At 43.2% G+C, this 14,033-nt stretch overlaps 1 protein-coding gene across 1 annotated transcript in view; it reads right to left on the reverse strand.

Annotated features, from left to right (window-relative positions):
• Positions 1 to 14,033, reverse strand: part of AFAP1 (actin filament associated protein 1) — a 101,329-nt gene that overhangs the window by 65,549 nt on the left and 21,747 nt on the right. The window contains exons 4-5 of the mRNA XM_024745213.1: positions 13,650 to 13,861; positions 9,645 to 9,824 (exon numbers count right to left, since the gene is read on the reverse strand). Of these exons, the coding sequence (XP_024600981.1) occupies positions 9,645 to 9,824; positions 13,650 to 13,861 (392 nt within the window). The remainder of the gene's footprint in view (positions 1 to 9,644; positions 9,825 to 13,649; positions 13,862 to 14,033) is intronic.

Genomic DNA, 14,033 nt, shown 5'->3' on the forward strand with positions numbered 1-14,033 from the left:
TGAAAGAAGAGGAGAACTTAATAAAATAGAAAACAATAGTACTACAGAGAAAAATCAACAGAGAAAAATTTTTTTTTTTTTTTTTTTTTTTTTTTTTGCTGTACGTGGGCCTCTCACTGTTGTGGCCTCTCCCGTTGCGGAGCACAGGCTCCAGACGCACTGGCTCAGCCACTTTGAGGCATGTGGGATCTTCCCGGACCGGGGCACGAACCCGTGTCCCCTGCATCGGCAGGCAGACTCTCAACCACTGTGCCACCAGGGAAGCCCAAATTTGGTTTTTTTGAAAGAACTAATAAGATAGATAAACTTCTGGCAAGACTGATGAAGAAAAAGGGGCAGCACATGGTATCTTGACTTCTGGTTGCCACATAGAAAGGCACGCAGGCCACCACTCTCACCTTGACAATGAGAACAAGGTGGTTGAGCTCTAAAAAAATTCAGAGAGAATTTTTCAGAGAGAACAGAGAGAATACCCCAGCAAACCAAAGAGCTGGCCAGCATCAGGCCAAAAAGAAAACCAAGCTGGTCCAGAAAGCTAGCATGTGTCTGTAGCACACAGAGACCTCCAGACTTCCACCATAGCTCAGAACCTAAGCCACGCTGATGGAAAATTCCAGATCCAGCTCTGAAACCATGTGAAGGCAATAGCAAAGTGAATCAAAGTAAAGCTGCAGCCCAGTCCAGATCTGCCTCAACTAGTGAGATGGAGGCAGCCCACCTATGAGCAGCAGACGGGAGAAGGGGCACACCCTTTTCTGGAGGGAACAGTAATTACTTCAGTCTCTACTGCTCTTTTACACAAAGCAGATGGAATACAATGTAAACTCATGAGACAAATTCAATAGGAACAGTCCTAGAGATGATTCAGAATTACAAAACACTTTAAAATAACTATGATAGGAAGTCAAAACGGATCGTGAAAAAGGCATTAAGACATGTGTGAAGAGATACAGAATTTCAGAAGAGAGATGGAAACTTTTTTTTAAAAAAAGCAAAAGAAAAATGCTAGAAATGAAAAATAGGATGTCACAAAAGAATAATTCATAAGATGGGCTTAAGGGCACACTGGACACAGAAGAGGAAAGGACAGTAAACTTGAGGATGGGTAAATCTAAAGTATCCACCCAAACTGAAACACACAGAAGAGTGAAGAAAAACAGAACAGAGAATCCAAAATCCATGGGATATTCCAAATGACCTAACATGTACCAACAAATTTTAAAAGGAGAGGAGAGAAAAAATGAGCCAGAAAAATATTTGAAAAGATAATGGCCAAAAACGGTCCAAAACCAATGAAAGACATCAACCCACAGACCAAAAAAAAGCTCTGAGAAAGATAAAAACCTATAGAGCCACACCCAGACACCTCACAGTCAAGTGCTGAAAACCAAAGATTAAAAAAGCAAATCTTAAAGGGAGCCACGAAAAAAAAAAAATGACATATCACATTCAAAGGCACAATTGATACAAGTGATGGCTAACTTCTCACCTAAAGTTAAGGTGAAATAAAGACATTTCTAGTCAAAGCTGAAAGGAGAAGAAAAAACCAAACAAACAAAAAGCTGAAAGGAGTTATCTCCAGAAGGTCTGCTCTATAAGAAATCATTTTATTTTATTAATTTCTTTAGGGTGAAAGGAAATGATGACACTACATGGAGGCCCTTCTTCAGGAAGAAACAAAGTAAAGTAAGGGGAGATGCCTGGGAGAGTACGAAAGACCTTTCTTGGGACTTCCCTGGCAGTCCAGTGGTTAAGGCTCTTCCACTGCAGGGGGCGCAGGTTTGATCTCTGGTCGGGGAACTAAGATCAACCTTTCTTCAAGGACACACAGGGTCAGGTTCTATGAGCTAAAGTATACAATAAACTTGTTTGTGATCCTCCTTGAGAAGTCTGGCAAAACCACGACGATAGTCTCCTAGCACATTAAATCATGCTGAAAACTCTTTTCAACTGTATTCCTCTAAAAGTGCTTGAAACCAGGAGGTGCTGTAAAACCCCTACATTACCCAGCAGGGAATGGGCGAAAAAAGCAAGAAAAGGACGGATGCAGTTTACCAAGGTCAGCATTAGGGCTCTCACGGATTCTCATTAGAAAAGGACAGTGGTGTCTACAGCACAGCCAATTTCCCTTAAACATTCTCTTTGGTATAGACCTTTAAGAGTTGTTTTGGGATGTTTATTAATTTATTTGCAGTAGGGGATACGGCAGATGATTGGCACATGGCTTCCTCCCTATGGGCACACAGGAAGATGTTTCCCAGACTCCCTGCAGGTCTGGGCAAAGGAGGGTGGGAGGAAGGGCTGTGAACACTCGTAGCTCTGGCCCCTAAAAACATCCTGCTGTCATCCTGATTTCCAAACAGATTTCAACAGGAGCTCGTATGTTTATTAACACCACCAATAACAGCAGCTTGCACCTACATACGTGCTCATACAGGCGAGGTGCTCTTCTAAACACTTTATATCTTAACATGGTCGCAGCCTCGCAACCCTACAAAGCAGACACTACTTTCAACCCCTCGCATTTTCATAGATGAGAAAACAGGCACGGAGAAGTCGAGCAGCTCATCTAAGACACTCAGCGAGTGACGGCGGGGCTGAGGTCAGAACTCAGCGTCGGACTCCAGTCTGCGCTCTAGCGACACTGTCTTTCTACACAGTGCTGGCTCACCACCTTCTCCTTCCCGGCTCCTTTATATTTATTATAATGAATTTCAGAAGCAGTTATAAGAGTCAAATAAAACTTTAGTGAAAATGGCTGTGGAATGCCATTTGCCTTAACAGCCTATATCTGCCTGCAGAAACACTTACTTGCTCTCAAATGCTCTCTTCCATGAGGACTTTTATCCAAGTGGAAATGAGTAGGCTGAGCTAGAGCTGTGATTACCAAACCTGGCTTGGCCTCGGGCATCGGGAGGTTCCTTAAAAATAGATTTCTGAGCAGAATATCTACAAAAAGGGCAAAGGATATAGACAGACAGTTCACGGAAACAGTAATACAGCCATAGGCTCTTGAACCGTATAAAAAGATGCTCAATGTCACTCATAATGAGAGAAATGCAGATTAAAACTAGATGAGATATCATTTTCCCTTATCAGGCTGGCAAAAATTCAAAAGTTGATAACGCAGGCTGCTGGCAGGACAGTAGCGGGAAAAGGCACTCACATGCTTTTGGGAGGAAAAGGCACTCACACTCGTGGGGGGAAACGCACTGTTGGTGGGAAGGGAAACTGGTAAACCTACGAAGTGATTCAACTGTATCTCAAAATTCCAATAGCTTATAACCTTCATGCAAACAATTCCTCTGTTTGGAAATACAGTCTACAGACTAGCAAAACTGTGAGACGATGTGGGTACAGGATTAACATTATAGAGCTCCCTGTCACACCAAAAGAATGACAACAGCCCCATCTCCACAAAGAGAAGATAAGATTTTTTTTAAGTATATTCTATTTATAAAATGAAATGCTATGTATTGTAAAAGGGAAAAAGTGCTCTATCCTCTAACTTGGAGAAAAAAAGTCTCCAAGATACTCTATTTAGGAAAAAAAACCAAGGTGCAGAACCTTGTTTCTGCACCCTTTTTATGAGGGTGGGGGGACGGGTATTGAAATTTGCATTTCTATTTGCTGCATAGGTACAAAGAAACTCAAAGGAGACATACAAAGTGATTGCTCTCACACACTGCTGGTAGAACGACAACTGTACAAACGACCCTGGAGGACAATTTGCGAGGCTCTGGTAATGCTGAAGGTGTGCACATATCAACACCAGCCATTCCAACATACGGTCTCCATCCTAGAGAAACCAGGACACCGAGACCAGGTGACCCGCACGAGAACGCTCACCGAACACTGCCCGTGACAGTGAGAGGGTGCAAGCAAATGAGGGAAAACAGCTGGCTGCAGAACACGTGCAGTTTGAAGCCATTTCCGTGGAAATTTTAAACATGAAAAATAACGTCATTTTTTCTTGTTTATGAGGACAGACATTGTAAGTAAAAAGTATTTCTAAAGTATACCTAGATAATAATCAAGACCAAATTCAAGATACAAGTAACCTTGGAAGACGGAGAGAATTTTTATTTTTAATGATTAACATCTTTACTAATGATAAAGCCCTTATAAATGGTTCAAAAAGAATAAAAAGACACAATCGAGGGAGAGAGAATTAATAGGGCAGGCATGTTTCAATTACACCTGTGGCTTTTTGGATCTTAAAAAGGGTAAAAGATATAGAGTAAAAAGAAAAAAAGTTCTTAGGTCCCAAATGAATCTAATCATTAGGGATTAGGATTGTTTTTTTGTTTATTGGGTTTTTTTTTTTTTTAATTTCCAGTTGATTCTGATAAGGCAGCCAATCTAACAACAATATCTGGATGAAACTAAACGAAAACGTCTCAGGTCTCTGCTGATTTTAAAAAATTAAAATTCTGTAACTGATTGATTGAAAGCAGTTTTGTCATCAGACTTCCATTTCTCATCAAGACTTCTTAGGTTCTTATATTACAATATGCGATGGAAGTAAAGCACAAACATTAAGTGGAGTAATTAATCAAGTTAAACCCTTTAGAAAAAGATAATTTACCAAGTATTTACTTCTTTTTAAAGCAATATCAGCAAATGCTAAAAAGTTTTTGCAGTTAAGCTCCCATTGACAGAGTCATCATTCTATAATTAGCTAAGGGCCTGTGACCTGTATCTCACATCTGCTGAAATAAGGTGTAAGACTATTTCACCCCGTCAGCACCTGACATCTTGAAAAAGTTTTGTCTTTGTCTATTTGTGAGCTGCACTGTCCGCTCATTCCTATTTCCCAGTGAAACAGTAAAACCCAGTGAACGCTAGATGACTTCATGTTAGACCAATATCATTAACAAGGGAGCTGCTCTTTAGTACGCATAAAATACTCAACAGACTGTGAGAACAGATGGAAAAGAGAAGAAAGCTTAGGTTTCAGAGTGTCCCTTCTTGGGTTCTCTACTAGGGAACAGGTAAACACAAAAATGCAGAAGGCCGGATACAGGTAACCAAGACTGGGACCAGGTGAAGAAAACAGAATCACATATAAGGCTCCTCGTTTACTTCCTCATTCTCTCCCTCCTTACTGAAGGAATGGTGCTAAGAACCTAGAAGTGAGGAATAAAAAGAGAGAATGGCAAATTGTCAAGACGGCCCAGCAGAATGAAAATGAAAATGACGCCAGGCAATTCAGAGGTCAACTCCTGGCCCCATCACTGGCTGATCACTGTGACATCCCGTCTACCTGGGACTTGGTATCTCACCTGTGAGATGAAATGGCCAATAGTAACACCTTTTTCAGGCAGCGGTTTTGAGGATTAAGAGATAATAATGATGGAAAAGTACTTTGGTAACACCAGTGGTTGACATGTAACGTATTAAGATTCTGTGTCTGGAAGGCTAAACCAATTCAGCAGCAGAAACTCCTGATCACAGGACTCCCATTAAAAAAAAAAAAAATGCTCTGCTCCATCTCCCAAATTACAGGGATGAGAAAAGCCACATCTATGTGCTCTGCCCCAACAGAAACCATCATTGCTGTCATCACAGAGTCTGACCCTTATACTTTCCTGGGGGACGAGAGGGAAGTGAGGCTCAAAGTTTAAAGGATGCTGGCATGTTACAAGAACCATTGTTATAAAATGTCTCATCGGGCTTTCCCACCCACTCCCAACCGGTTTTTCAAAGCAAGTACTAGCAGGCAATGATGGACTAGAAGGTTTGGACCAATTCTCCTGATAAAGACAATGAGGAAAGCAAGATGAAATAAACACAGCGTCTTCCTAAGAGCGAGAAAGAGCTATTATCATAGTGTGGAATTAGCCGGTCATGATCCAGAAGTATATGGGAATCCGGAGAAGTAGCCCGGCAGCCGGGACTGCCTTTGATACCCCCCAGAGGAGGTAGCCAAGAAGCTAGGTAGCACTCTGACAGCTCTGGCGGAATAGGGACCGAAAGCTGGAGTCCAGGGCTCGCCAAGGATGAGGCCCCTGGCAAAACCCTCACGCTTAATATTAGGGCCCCAAGATTAGTAGCTGGAGTAAGACTGTAATAAAAATAAGCCTGCCTGGGCTTCCCTGATAGCGCAGTGTTGAGAGTCCGCCTGCCGATGCAGGGGACACAGGTTCATGCCCCGGTCCGGGGAGATCCCACATGCCGCGGAGCGGCTGGGCCCGTGAGCCATGGCCGCTGAGCCTGCGCGTCCGGAGCCTGTGCTCCGCAACGGGAGAGGCCACAACAGTGAGAGGCCCGTGTACCGCAAAAAAAATAAATAAATAAGGCTGCCCTTGAATGGACTGCAGGCTGACTTCAAGTCACCTGGATGGCTCTGAAAATCTCAAGCTCTGAAATTAAATTAAACTGATTTTGGAGACCTACTGCCCCCTCAAGCATGTGGCACAGGCAAATGCTCTTGGATAGAAAAAACCACTGTGCTGAGAATCAAATTATTTCTATAAGGACAACTAGACACCCACAAGAAAAAGAATGAAATTGGACCCCTACCTCACACTACAAGCAAACACTACATCAAAATGGATCACAGACTATAGTTATGAGCTAACACTATACGGCTATTACAAGAAAATACAGGTGTAAATCTTAAGGCCTAGGATTAAACAATGGCTTCTTAGAAATGACACAAAAAGCAATTAAAAGGAATGAGATACTAATCCATATACAACATGGATGAACCTTGAGAACATTATGCTAAGTAAAAGAAGACAGTCACCAAAGGACATATGTTGTATGAGTGCATTGGCAAATCTGCAGGGACAGAAAGCAGATGAGTGGTTGTCTGGGGCTGGGGCTGGGGGAAATGACTGCTAGCATAGTGAGGACAGCTCTTCTCTTTGGGTTCACGAAAATGTGCTGAAATTAGATTATGGTGATAGTTGTACAACTCCGTGAATATACTAAAAACCACTGAATCATATGTTAAAAGGATGAATTGCATGAAATGTGAATTATACTTCAATAAGCTGTTATTAAAAATGATTATAATATTTTTTTCCAAATATAATGCCCAGCATGATCGTTAGATAACCTGGCATGCAAGAAGACAAAATGACATGAACAAGAAAAGGCACAACAGATAACAGAACCAGGTCCAAACTCAACCAAAACCACTGTCAAAACAATTATGTCTGTTATGTGCTTGTTATTGGAGAGAAAAGCCAAACAAACATTCCTAAAAAGAAACAACCAGAAATTCAAGAACTGGAAACTACCATAAACAAAATTAAGAATCCAGTGAATGGGAACAAACTTAATAGCAGATTAGATCCAGCTAAAGAGAGACATAGTGAGCAGGAAAGTAACAAGAAAAAATTAACCAGACTAAAGGGAAAAAAAGGATAGTAAAACACAAAGAGAAGGTAAAAGTGGAATATAGTGAAAAAGTCTAACACATATTTAAATTAGTTGGGGGAGAGGAGGAAATGCGCAAAGTTATATTTTAAGGGAAATGGCTGAAAATTTTTTCTAAAACAGAAAAATACCAATCCACAGATTTAAAAATCCCAGGGAATCCCAAGCAGAATAAATAAAAAAGAACTGACATCCAGACACAGTAAAGTGAAACCAGAAAATCAAAGTAAAAGGGAAAGCTCTATCCTCCTTGGAGAGATGTCTGTTTAGGTCTTCTGCCCATTTTTGGACTGGGTTGTTTGTTTTTTGGATATTGAGCTGCATGAGCCGCTTGTATACTTTGGAGATTAATCCTTTGTCAGCTGCTTCGTTTGCAAATATTTCCTCCCATTCTGAGGGTTGTCTTTTCGTCTTGGTTATGGTTTCCTTTGCTGTGCAAAAGCTTTTAAGTTTCATTAGGTTCCATTTGTTTATTTTTGGTTTTATTTCCATTTCTCTAGGAGGTGGATCAAAAAGGATCTTGCTGTGATTTATGTCATAGAGTGTTCTGCCTGTGTCATCCTCTAAGAGTTTTATAGTGTCTTGCCTTACATTTAGGCCTTCAATCCATTTTGAGTTTATTTTTGTGTATGGTGTTAGGGAGTGTTCTAACTTCATTCTTTCACATGTAGCTGTCCAGTTTTCCCAGCATCACTTATTGAAGAGGCTGTCTTTTCTCTATTGTATATTCTTGCCTCCTTTATCAAAGATAAGGTGACCATATGTGCGTGGGTTTATCTCTGGGCTTTCTATCCTGTTCCATTGATCTATATTTCTGTTTTTGTGCCAGTACCATACTGTCTTGATTACTGTAGCTTTGTAGACATTTCTCCAAAGAAGATATACAGATTGCCAACAAACACATGAAAGGATGCTCAACATCACTAATCATTAGAGAAATGCAAATCAAAACTACAATGAGGTATCACCTCACACTGGCCAGAATGGCCATCATCAAAATATCTACAAACAATAAATGCTGGAGAGGGTGTGGAGAAAAGGGAACCCTCTTGCACTGGGAATGTAAACTGATACAGCCACTATGGAGAACAGTATGTAGGTTCCTTACACAACTAAAAATAGGGCTTCCCTGGTGGCGCAGTGGTTGAGAGTCCGCCTGCCGATGCAGGGGACGTAGGGTCGTTCCCCCGTCCAGGAAGACCCCACATGCCACGGAGCGGCTGGGCCCGTGAGCCATGGCCACTGAGCCTGCGCGTCCGGAGCCTGTGCCCCACAACGGGAGAGGCCACAACAGTGAGAGGCCCACGTAACGCAAAGAAAAAAAAAAACTAAAAATAGAACTACCATATTACCCAGCAATGCCACTACTGGGCATATACCATGAGAAAACCATAATTTAAAAAGTCATGTACCACAATGTTCATTGTAGCTCTATTTACAATAGCCAGGACATGGAAGCAACCTATGTGTCCATCGACAGGTGAATGGATAAAGAGGATGTGGCACGCATATACAATGGAATATTACTCAGCCATAAAAAGAAATGAAACTGAGTTATTTGTAGTGAGGTGGATAGACCTAGAGTCTGTCATACACAGTGAAGTAAGTGAGAAGGAGAAAGACAGATACCGTATGCTAACACATATATATGGAATCTAAAAAAAAAAAAAGGTTCTGAAGAACCTAGGGGCCGGACAGGAATAAAGAAACAGACGTAGAGAACAGACTTGAGGACTCAGGGAGGAGGAAGGGTAAGCTGTGACAATGTGAGAGAGTGGCATGGACATATATACACTACCAAACCTAAAAGAGATAGCTAGTGGGAAGCAGCCGCATAGCACAGGGAGATCAACTCGGTGCTTTGTGACCACCTAGAGGGGTGGGATAGGGAGGGTGGGAGGGAGACACAAGAGGGAGGAGATATGGGGATATATGTATACGTACAGCTGATTCACTTTGTTATACAGCAGCAACTAACACAACAATGTAAAGCAATTATACTCCAATAAAGATGTTAAAAAGAAAAAAAAGAAACCTCTAGAAGCAGCCTGTAAACAGGGGGTATATTGCCTTTTGAAGACAAAATTTAAAGTGATTAACCTCAAAGTAATCAGAATATTCCACTATCAAAGGCAAAACTATTCAGGTTAATCCACTGTTCACCTACGCTTGGCAAAAAGTACAAATTCAATAAAACAGATCTCAGAAAGAGGTTTGGGAAAGAAAACGTCTCAGAAACAAAAGCAACAAGTTACCTTCAGCCACTGTTCGGCCTGCTCCTTGCTCTGGACAGCAAGAACAAGTGGGTCTGTTCCCTGCTGAGTAATTTTCAATTCGTGCTTCTTCTTTTTGCTGTCTTTTGGGATGTATGTAATGTTGCAACCTTGAAGCAGCAGTTCCATCTGGGGCTGCTGGTCCTTGGAACTTTTGTAGCACTGCATTGGACAGGAGAAATCAAAGTTAGGCTGTAAGGAAGTCCAAGCAGAAACACTGATAAAACTCTGGCACAATGAAAACAGGAGTACTGGCGAAGCACCTGGAGGTCCGACTGAAGGGTGGAGATACTCAGAGATTGGAAGAGCGACCTGCAGACACTGGGACTCACATAGAGAGCACCGCTCCACACCAGCATCTCCCCTCCATGTGCGTGCAAAAACATCTGCTCATTAATTCAGCAGAATTTACCAAACACCCAGGAGATGACTCGGTGGGAAACAAAGTCCCTGCTCTGATGGAGCTTATGTTCTAGTGGAGCTTCCCCATTAAGCGACACGAAGATACTAGATTTGCTGAAATGGCGCTGCCGCCCTATTGGCAGACAGGACCTCGGATACTTTACTCCACAGCCTATGTTGTTTGGTGTCCTCCTATCCCATCCCTATCCTCCTTCTGAAAGACAGGTGAATGATTTTATGAAGAGTATACATATCAACATATAACGGACAAAAATGTCTGCAAAGCTGTGCTTTCTGGTTGAGTAGAGGGTCCAAAACGCACGCTGCTCCGTCTGCATCACTGACATTCGCCCTAGAGCTTTCAGTGCTGTGGGGACACGGACACTGAGTTCCCATCACTCTCGCTTGATCTAGACCTCTCAAACCAGATCTTTGTCCAAAGGCTTCCCCTCCTGCCCAGGGTTCACTGCATTACTGGGGACCAAAAGCACAGCCCGTAATGGCAATACGTGCTCTAAGAGTTCAGGCATCTGGGTCCCAGCTCTGCTACTAATTTAATCTGGGTTCCCACAAGTCGTTTAAGCTTTCTGAGCCTGCTTCCTTTTTTGTGAAATGATTTATTGCTGTTTTTATTATTATTTTATTGAATTACATTATTATTAAATAATTAGCAATAATAACAGTGGCTACCAAATATTGAGTGTCTACCTTATGTGAGGCATTTCATACATCTCATTTAATTGTCACGTTTGTCCATTTTGCAGATTAGGAAATTGAGGTTCTGGTGGTTGGGAAACTAGTCCAAAATCAGGCATCCCGAACAGTGGCAGAGGCAGGGCTCTAGCCCCAAACTTTGTGAGTGCAGAGCCTGCACCCAGGACCCTAATCCATCTACTGACGAAGGAATGAATGAACAGATACTTCTTTTCAGAAATGATTTCTAGAGCCCTTTCCTGTTTTACAGTTCTAAGACCTTGGCTCCTAAATGGCACAGGTATGGAAGATACCCACTTTTTTAAGAAGTAAAACTGATGGCCACCCTGCCTAAAAAGGAAGAAAAAAATACACCAAAAACAACTAATCTCAGGTTGCTATGAATGTTTACCATTTACCAGACTTTTCACATTCTCGGTATGTGCAAAAAAAAAAGTGAAAAGGAAACTAACAGTAGAAGGAATTGGAAAGGAAATTTTTTTTTTAATTAAATGAATTTATTTATTTATTTTTGGCTGTGTTGGGTCTTCGTTGCTGCGCGCGGGCTTTCTCTAGCTGCGGCGAGCAGGGACTCCTCTTCGTTGTGGTGCGCGGGCTTCTCATTGCGGTGGCTTCTCTTGTTGGGGCGCACGGGCTCTAGGCCCGCGGGCTTCAATAGTTGTGGCGCTTGGGCCTCAGTAGTTGTGGCTCGCGGGCTCTAGAGCACAGGCTCAGTAGTTGTGGCGCACGGGCTTAGTTGCTCCGTGGCATGTGGGATCTTCCCGGACCAGGGCTCGAACCCGTGTCTCCTGAATTGGCAGGCGGATTCTTAACTACTGTACCACCAGGGGAGTCCCAGGAAATTTTATAGCTTGTATTTTTGCTTAAGTTAAACACTTCAAAATGGACATGTTATCAGTAATACCATACAGTAACGTCTGGAGCTCCCTGCAGGTTGGATTCCCAGGGAAGATGACTGTAAAACAGAGCAGCACACGGGATATTTATTAAGGGGCATTTATTTAAGAGCTATACCTGTATGAGGACAGGGACTGGGTAGAGGAAGAAGGTAAGCTTCATTCAGTGCAGTCCAAATACAAGGCCCTGAAGAACCGCACGGGAGCTCTGGAGCTGGACCGTGCCTGCAGGCTGGTCCCACGAGGCAGGGCATTCACACTCAGGCATCACAGGGGATGCAGACGCCCTGGGAAGGGACGTGACCTTGGGAAGCTGTCTGCCGGCAGCCGTCCCCACAAGTGAGGGAACTGAAGGGGTCTGGGCACACGATAGCGTCCACCAGAGAGCTGCCTGGGCATAGAAACGAACAGGTTCTGGAAGGCTACTCAAAACAGCTGGTCATGGTGGTGCCTGTGTGAAGACAGGCCAGGAGCACTTAGGGGAAGAGGCCGGCTTTCTGTTCTGTCGATTTTTTTTTTCACCATCAACAGGGGTCATTTGGGCGGTTGGATCATAGGTCATTTTTGAACGAAAAACTGCTTCGTAATGAAACTTTGATTCTGCATTTCATCAAAGACGGTGCTTTCATGTGGTTCTCCATTAATCTCTTCTTAAATATTTACGACTCCTCTAAATGGCAGGCATTATCATCCCGGTTTGGAAGATGGGAAACCCGGTAGGTGATGCAAGAAACAGAAGATGAGGAGGCAGGGAGGGAGGAGACGAGAGCGGGGGTGGTGGAGTGGGGGCCGGGCAGAGGGTCCGATGTCCGCTGACCCTACCCTCCACCACAAGCTGCCCACAGCGCGTTTTACATGAGAGTCGACTGTATAGTTTTAAAATGTTTATATAATATATCCACTTCTTGCAGCCATTATGTCAGATTGTAAATACGGACCATATTAATCTTTCTCATCTTTTTTTTCTTTCGTTCTTTACTTTAAAATTCCCCCATGGCATCATCACTTTTGGCATATTCTAAATTTGGGAGAAATTCAGGCCACACATGTGGAAAAAACATGTACTTGCACTGCTCAAAAAAAAAAATTTTTTTTAACAAAACAATTAATTAAAAAACATACAATGTCCTAAGAATCTAGTAAATCAGATTCCCATAATTCACAGATGAGACTATTTTTTTAAAAGGGGGTTATCTGCTCCACTGAAAAGTGAGGTACAGAATCATACATTCTCATGTGTTCTGTTTTAATATACTTTTGAGTGATTTTTTTTCCCCAAGGTTAATTTGAAGGGAAAACAAAATACAATAACACACTCTTAACATTCACAATGCCAATAACCAGCCATGGTTTCTACAGCTGGGAAGGAAGGAGGAGGGACAGACGGTGTGTCTCAAAGGCTCTTGCTTCCTTACTGGGTTCCCTGGTAGACTAACGCCTACAGCAAAGGGTCTCTGTCCTCCTGTTTCCGTTCCTCTGTTACTTACTCTGTCTTTCTATTCTGCCTCTCTGAGTTACAAGAAAAGAAAAAAAAGAGTCAGCCTTTTGCTTTCCAAAAGAATTTCCTTCCCTGGGCACTCTCCCCCAGACCTCGCCTGGCCTGCCCGGCCCACTTGGATGACCTGGCTTTGAGGAATTCACTGACTCACTACAAATGAGAAAATCCACCCTGCGACCTCCGGCAAGTTAAAGCAGCGTGCATTTCCACTGACATGAACCGCAGACGCTGGCTCCAGATGGGGATGGTTTTGCCCGCTGGTTGCTTCAGGGGGGCTGGCGAAACCAACAGCGTTAAAGCCATGGTAGCCCCGGCCAGGGCTCACTGACGGCCCATCACGGGCCAGCCCTTGACCGCTGTTCCTTCTCCCTCCCGCCGATGTTACCACCACCCGCCTGGGTGTACATTCCACCCAGTGAGACGGCCGGCCACATCTTACCGACTCTACACAAGAGCAACCAAGTCGCAAGGCCTTACCAGTAGTTTGGTGTCTTTGATGACGCAGAGTAACTTGGTCCACTGCCCGAAGCGTTTCTTCCGCAGCAGGAAGGCACAGATCTTGGCGTCCTTTACCAGGTCCATGGAGGCCTCCTCCGAGGGCCACTGGTGCCGCGTTTTCTTCCCCTTTCCGTCTTCCTCCTCTTCGTCGTATGATTCGTAAGAGCTACTCATTGCATCTGAGTCATAATCTGTCAAAAGTAAGAAATAAAAGTAAAAAACCTGGTTACAAAAGCCTCATCTTGAGGACCACCTACGGGCTGCAGGGTACATTATTATATTCATAAACGAGAAAGAGGCTTCTGCCTTCGAGTAACTGGGGAAACGTTAGTTAGTAAAAACAGGGAAAAATAACTACGGCTT

The sequence above is a fragment of the Neophocaena asiaeorientalis genome, unplaced genomic scaffold (genome assembly GCF_003031525.2).
Source record: "Neophocaena asiaeorientalis asiaeorientalis breed wild unplaced genomic scaffold, Neophocaena_asiaeorientalis_V1.1 scaffold65, whole genome shotgun sequence".
Lineage (NCBI taxonomy): Eukaryota > Metazoa > Chordata > Mammalia > Artiodactyla > Phocoenidae > Neophocaena > Neophocaena asiaeorientalis.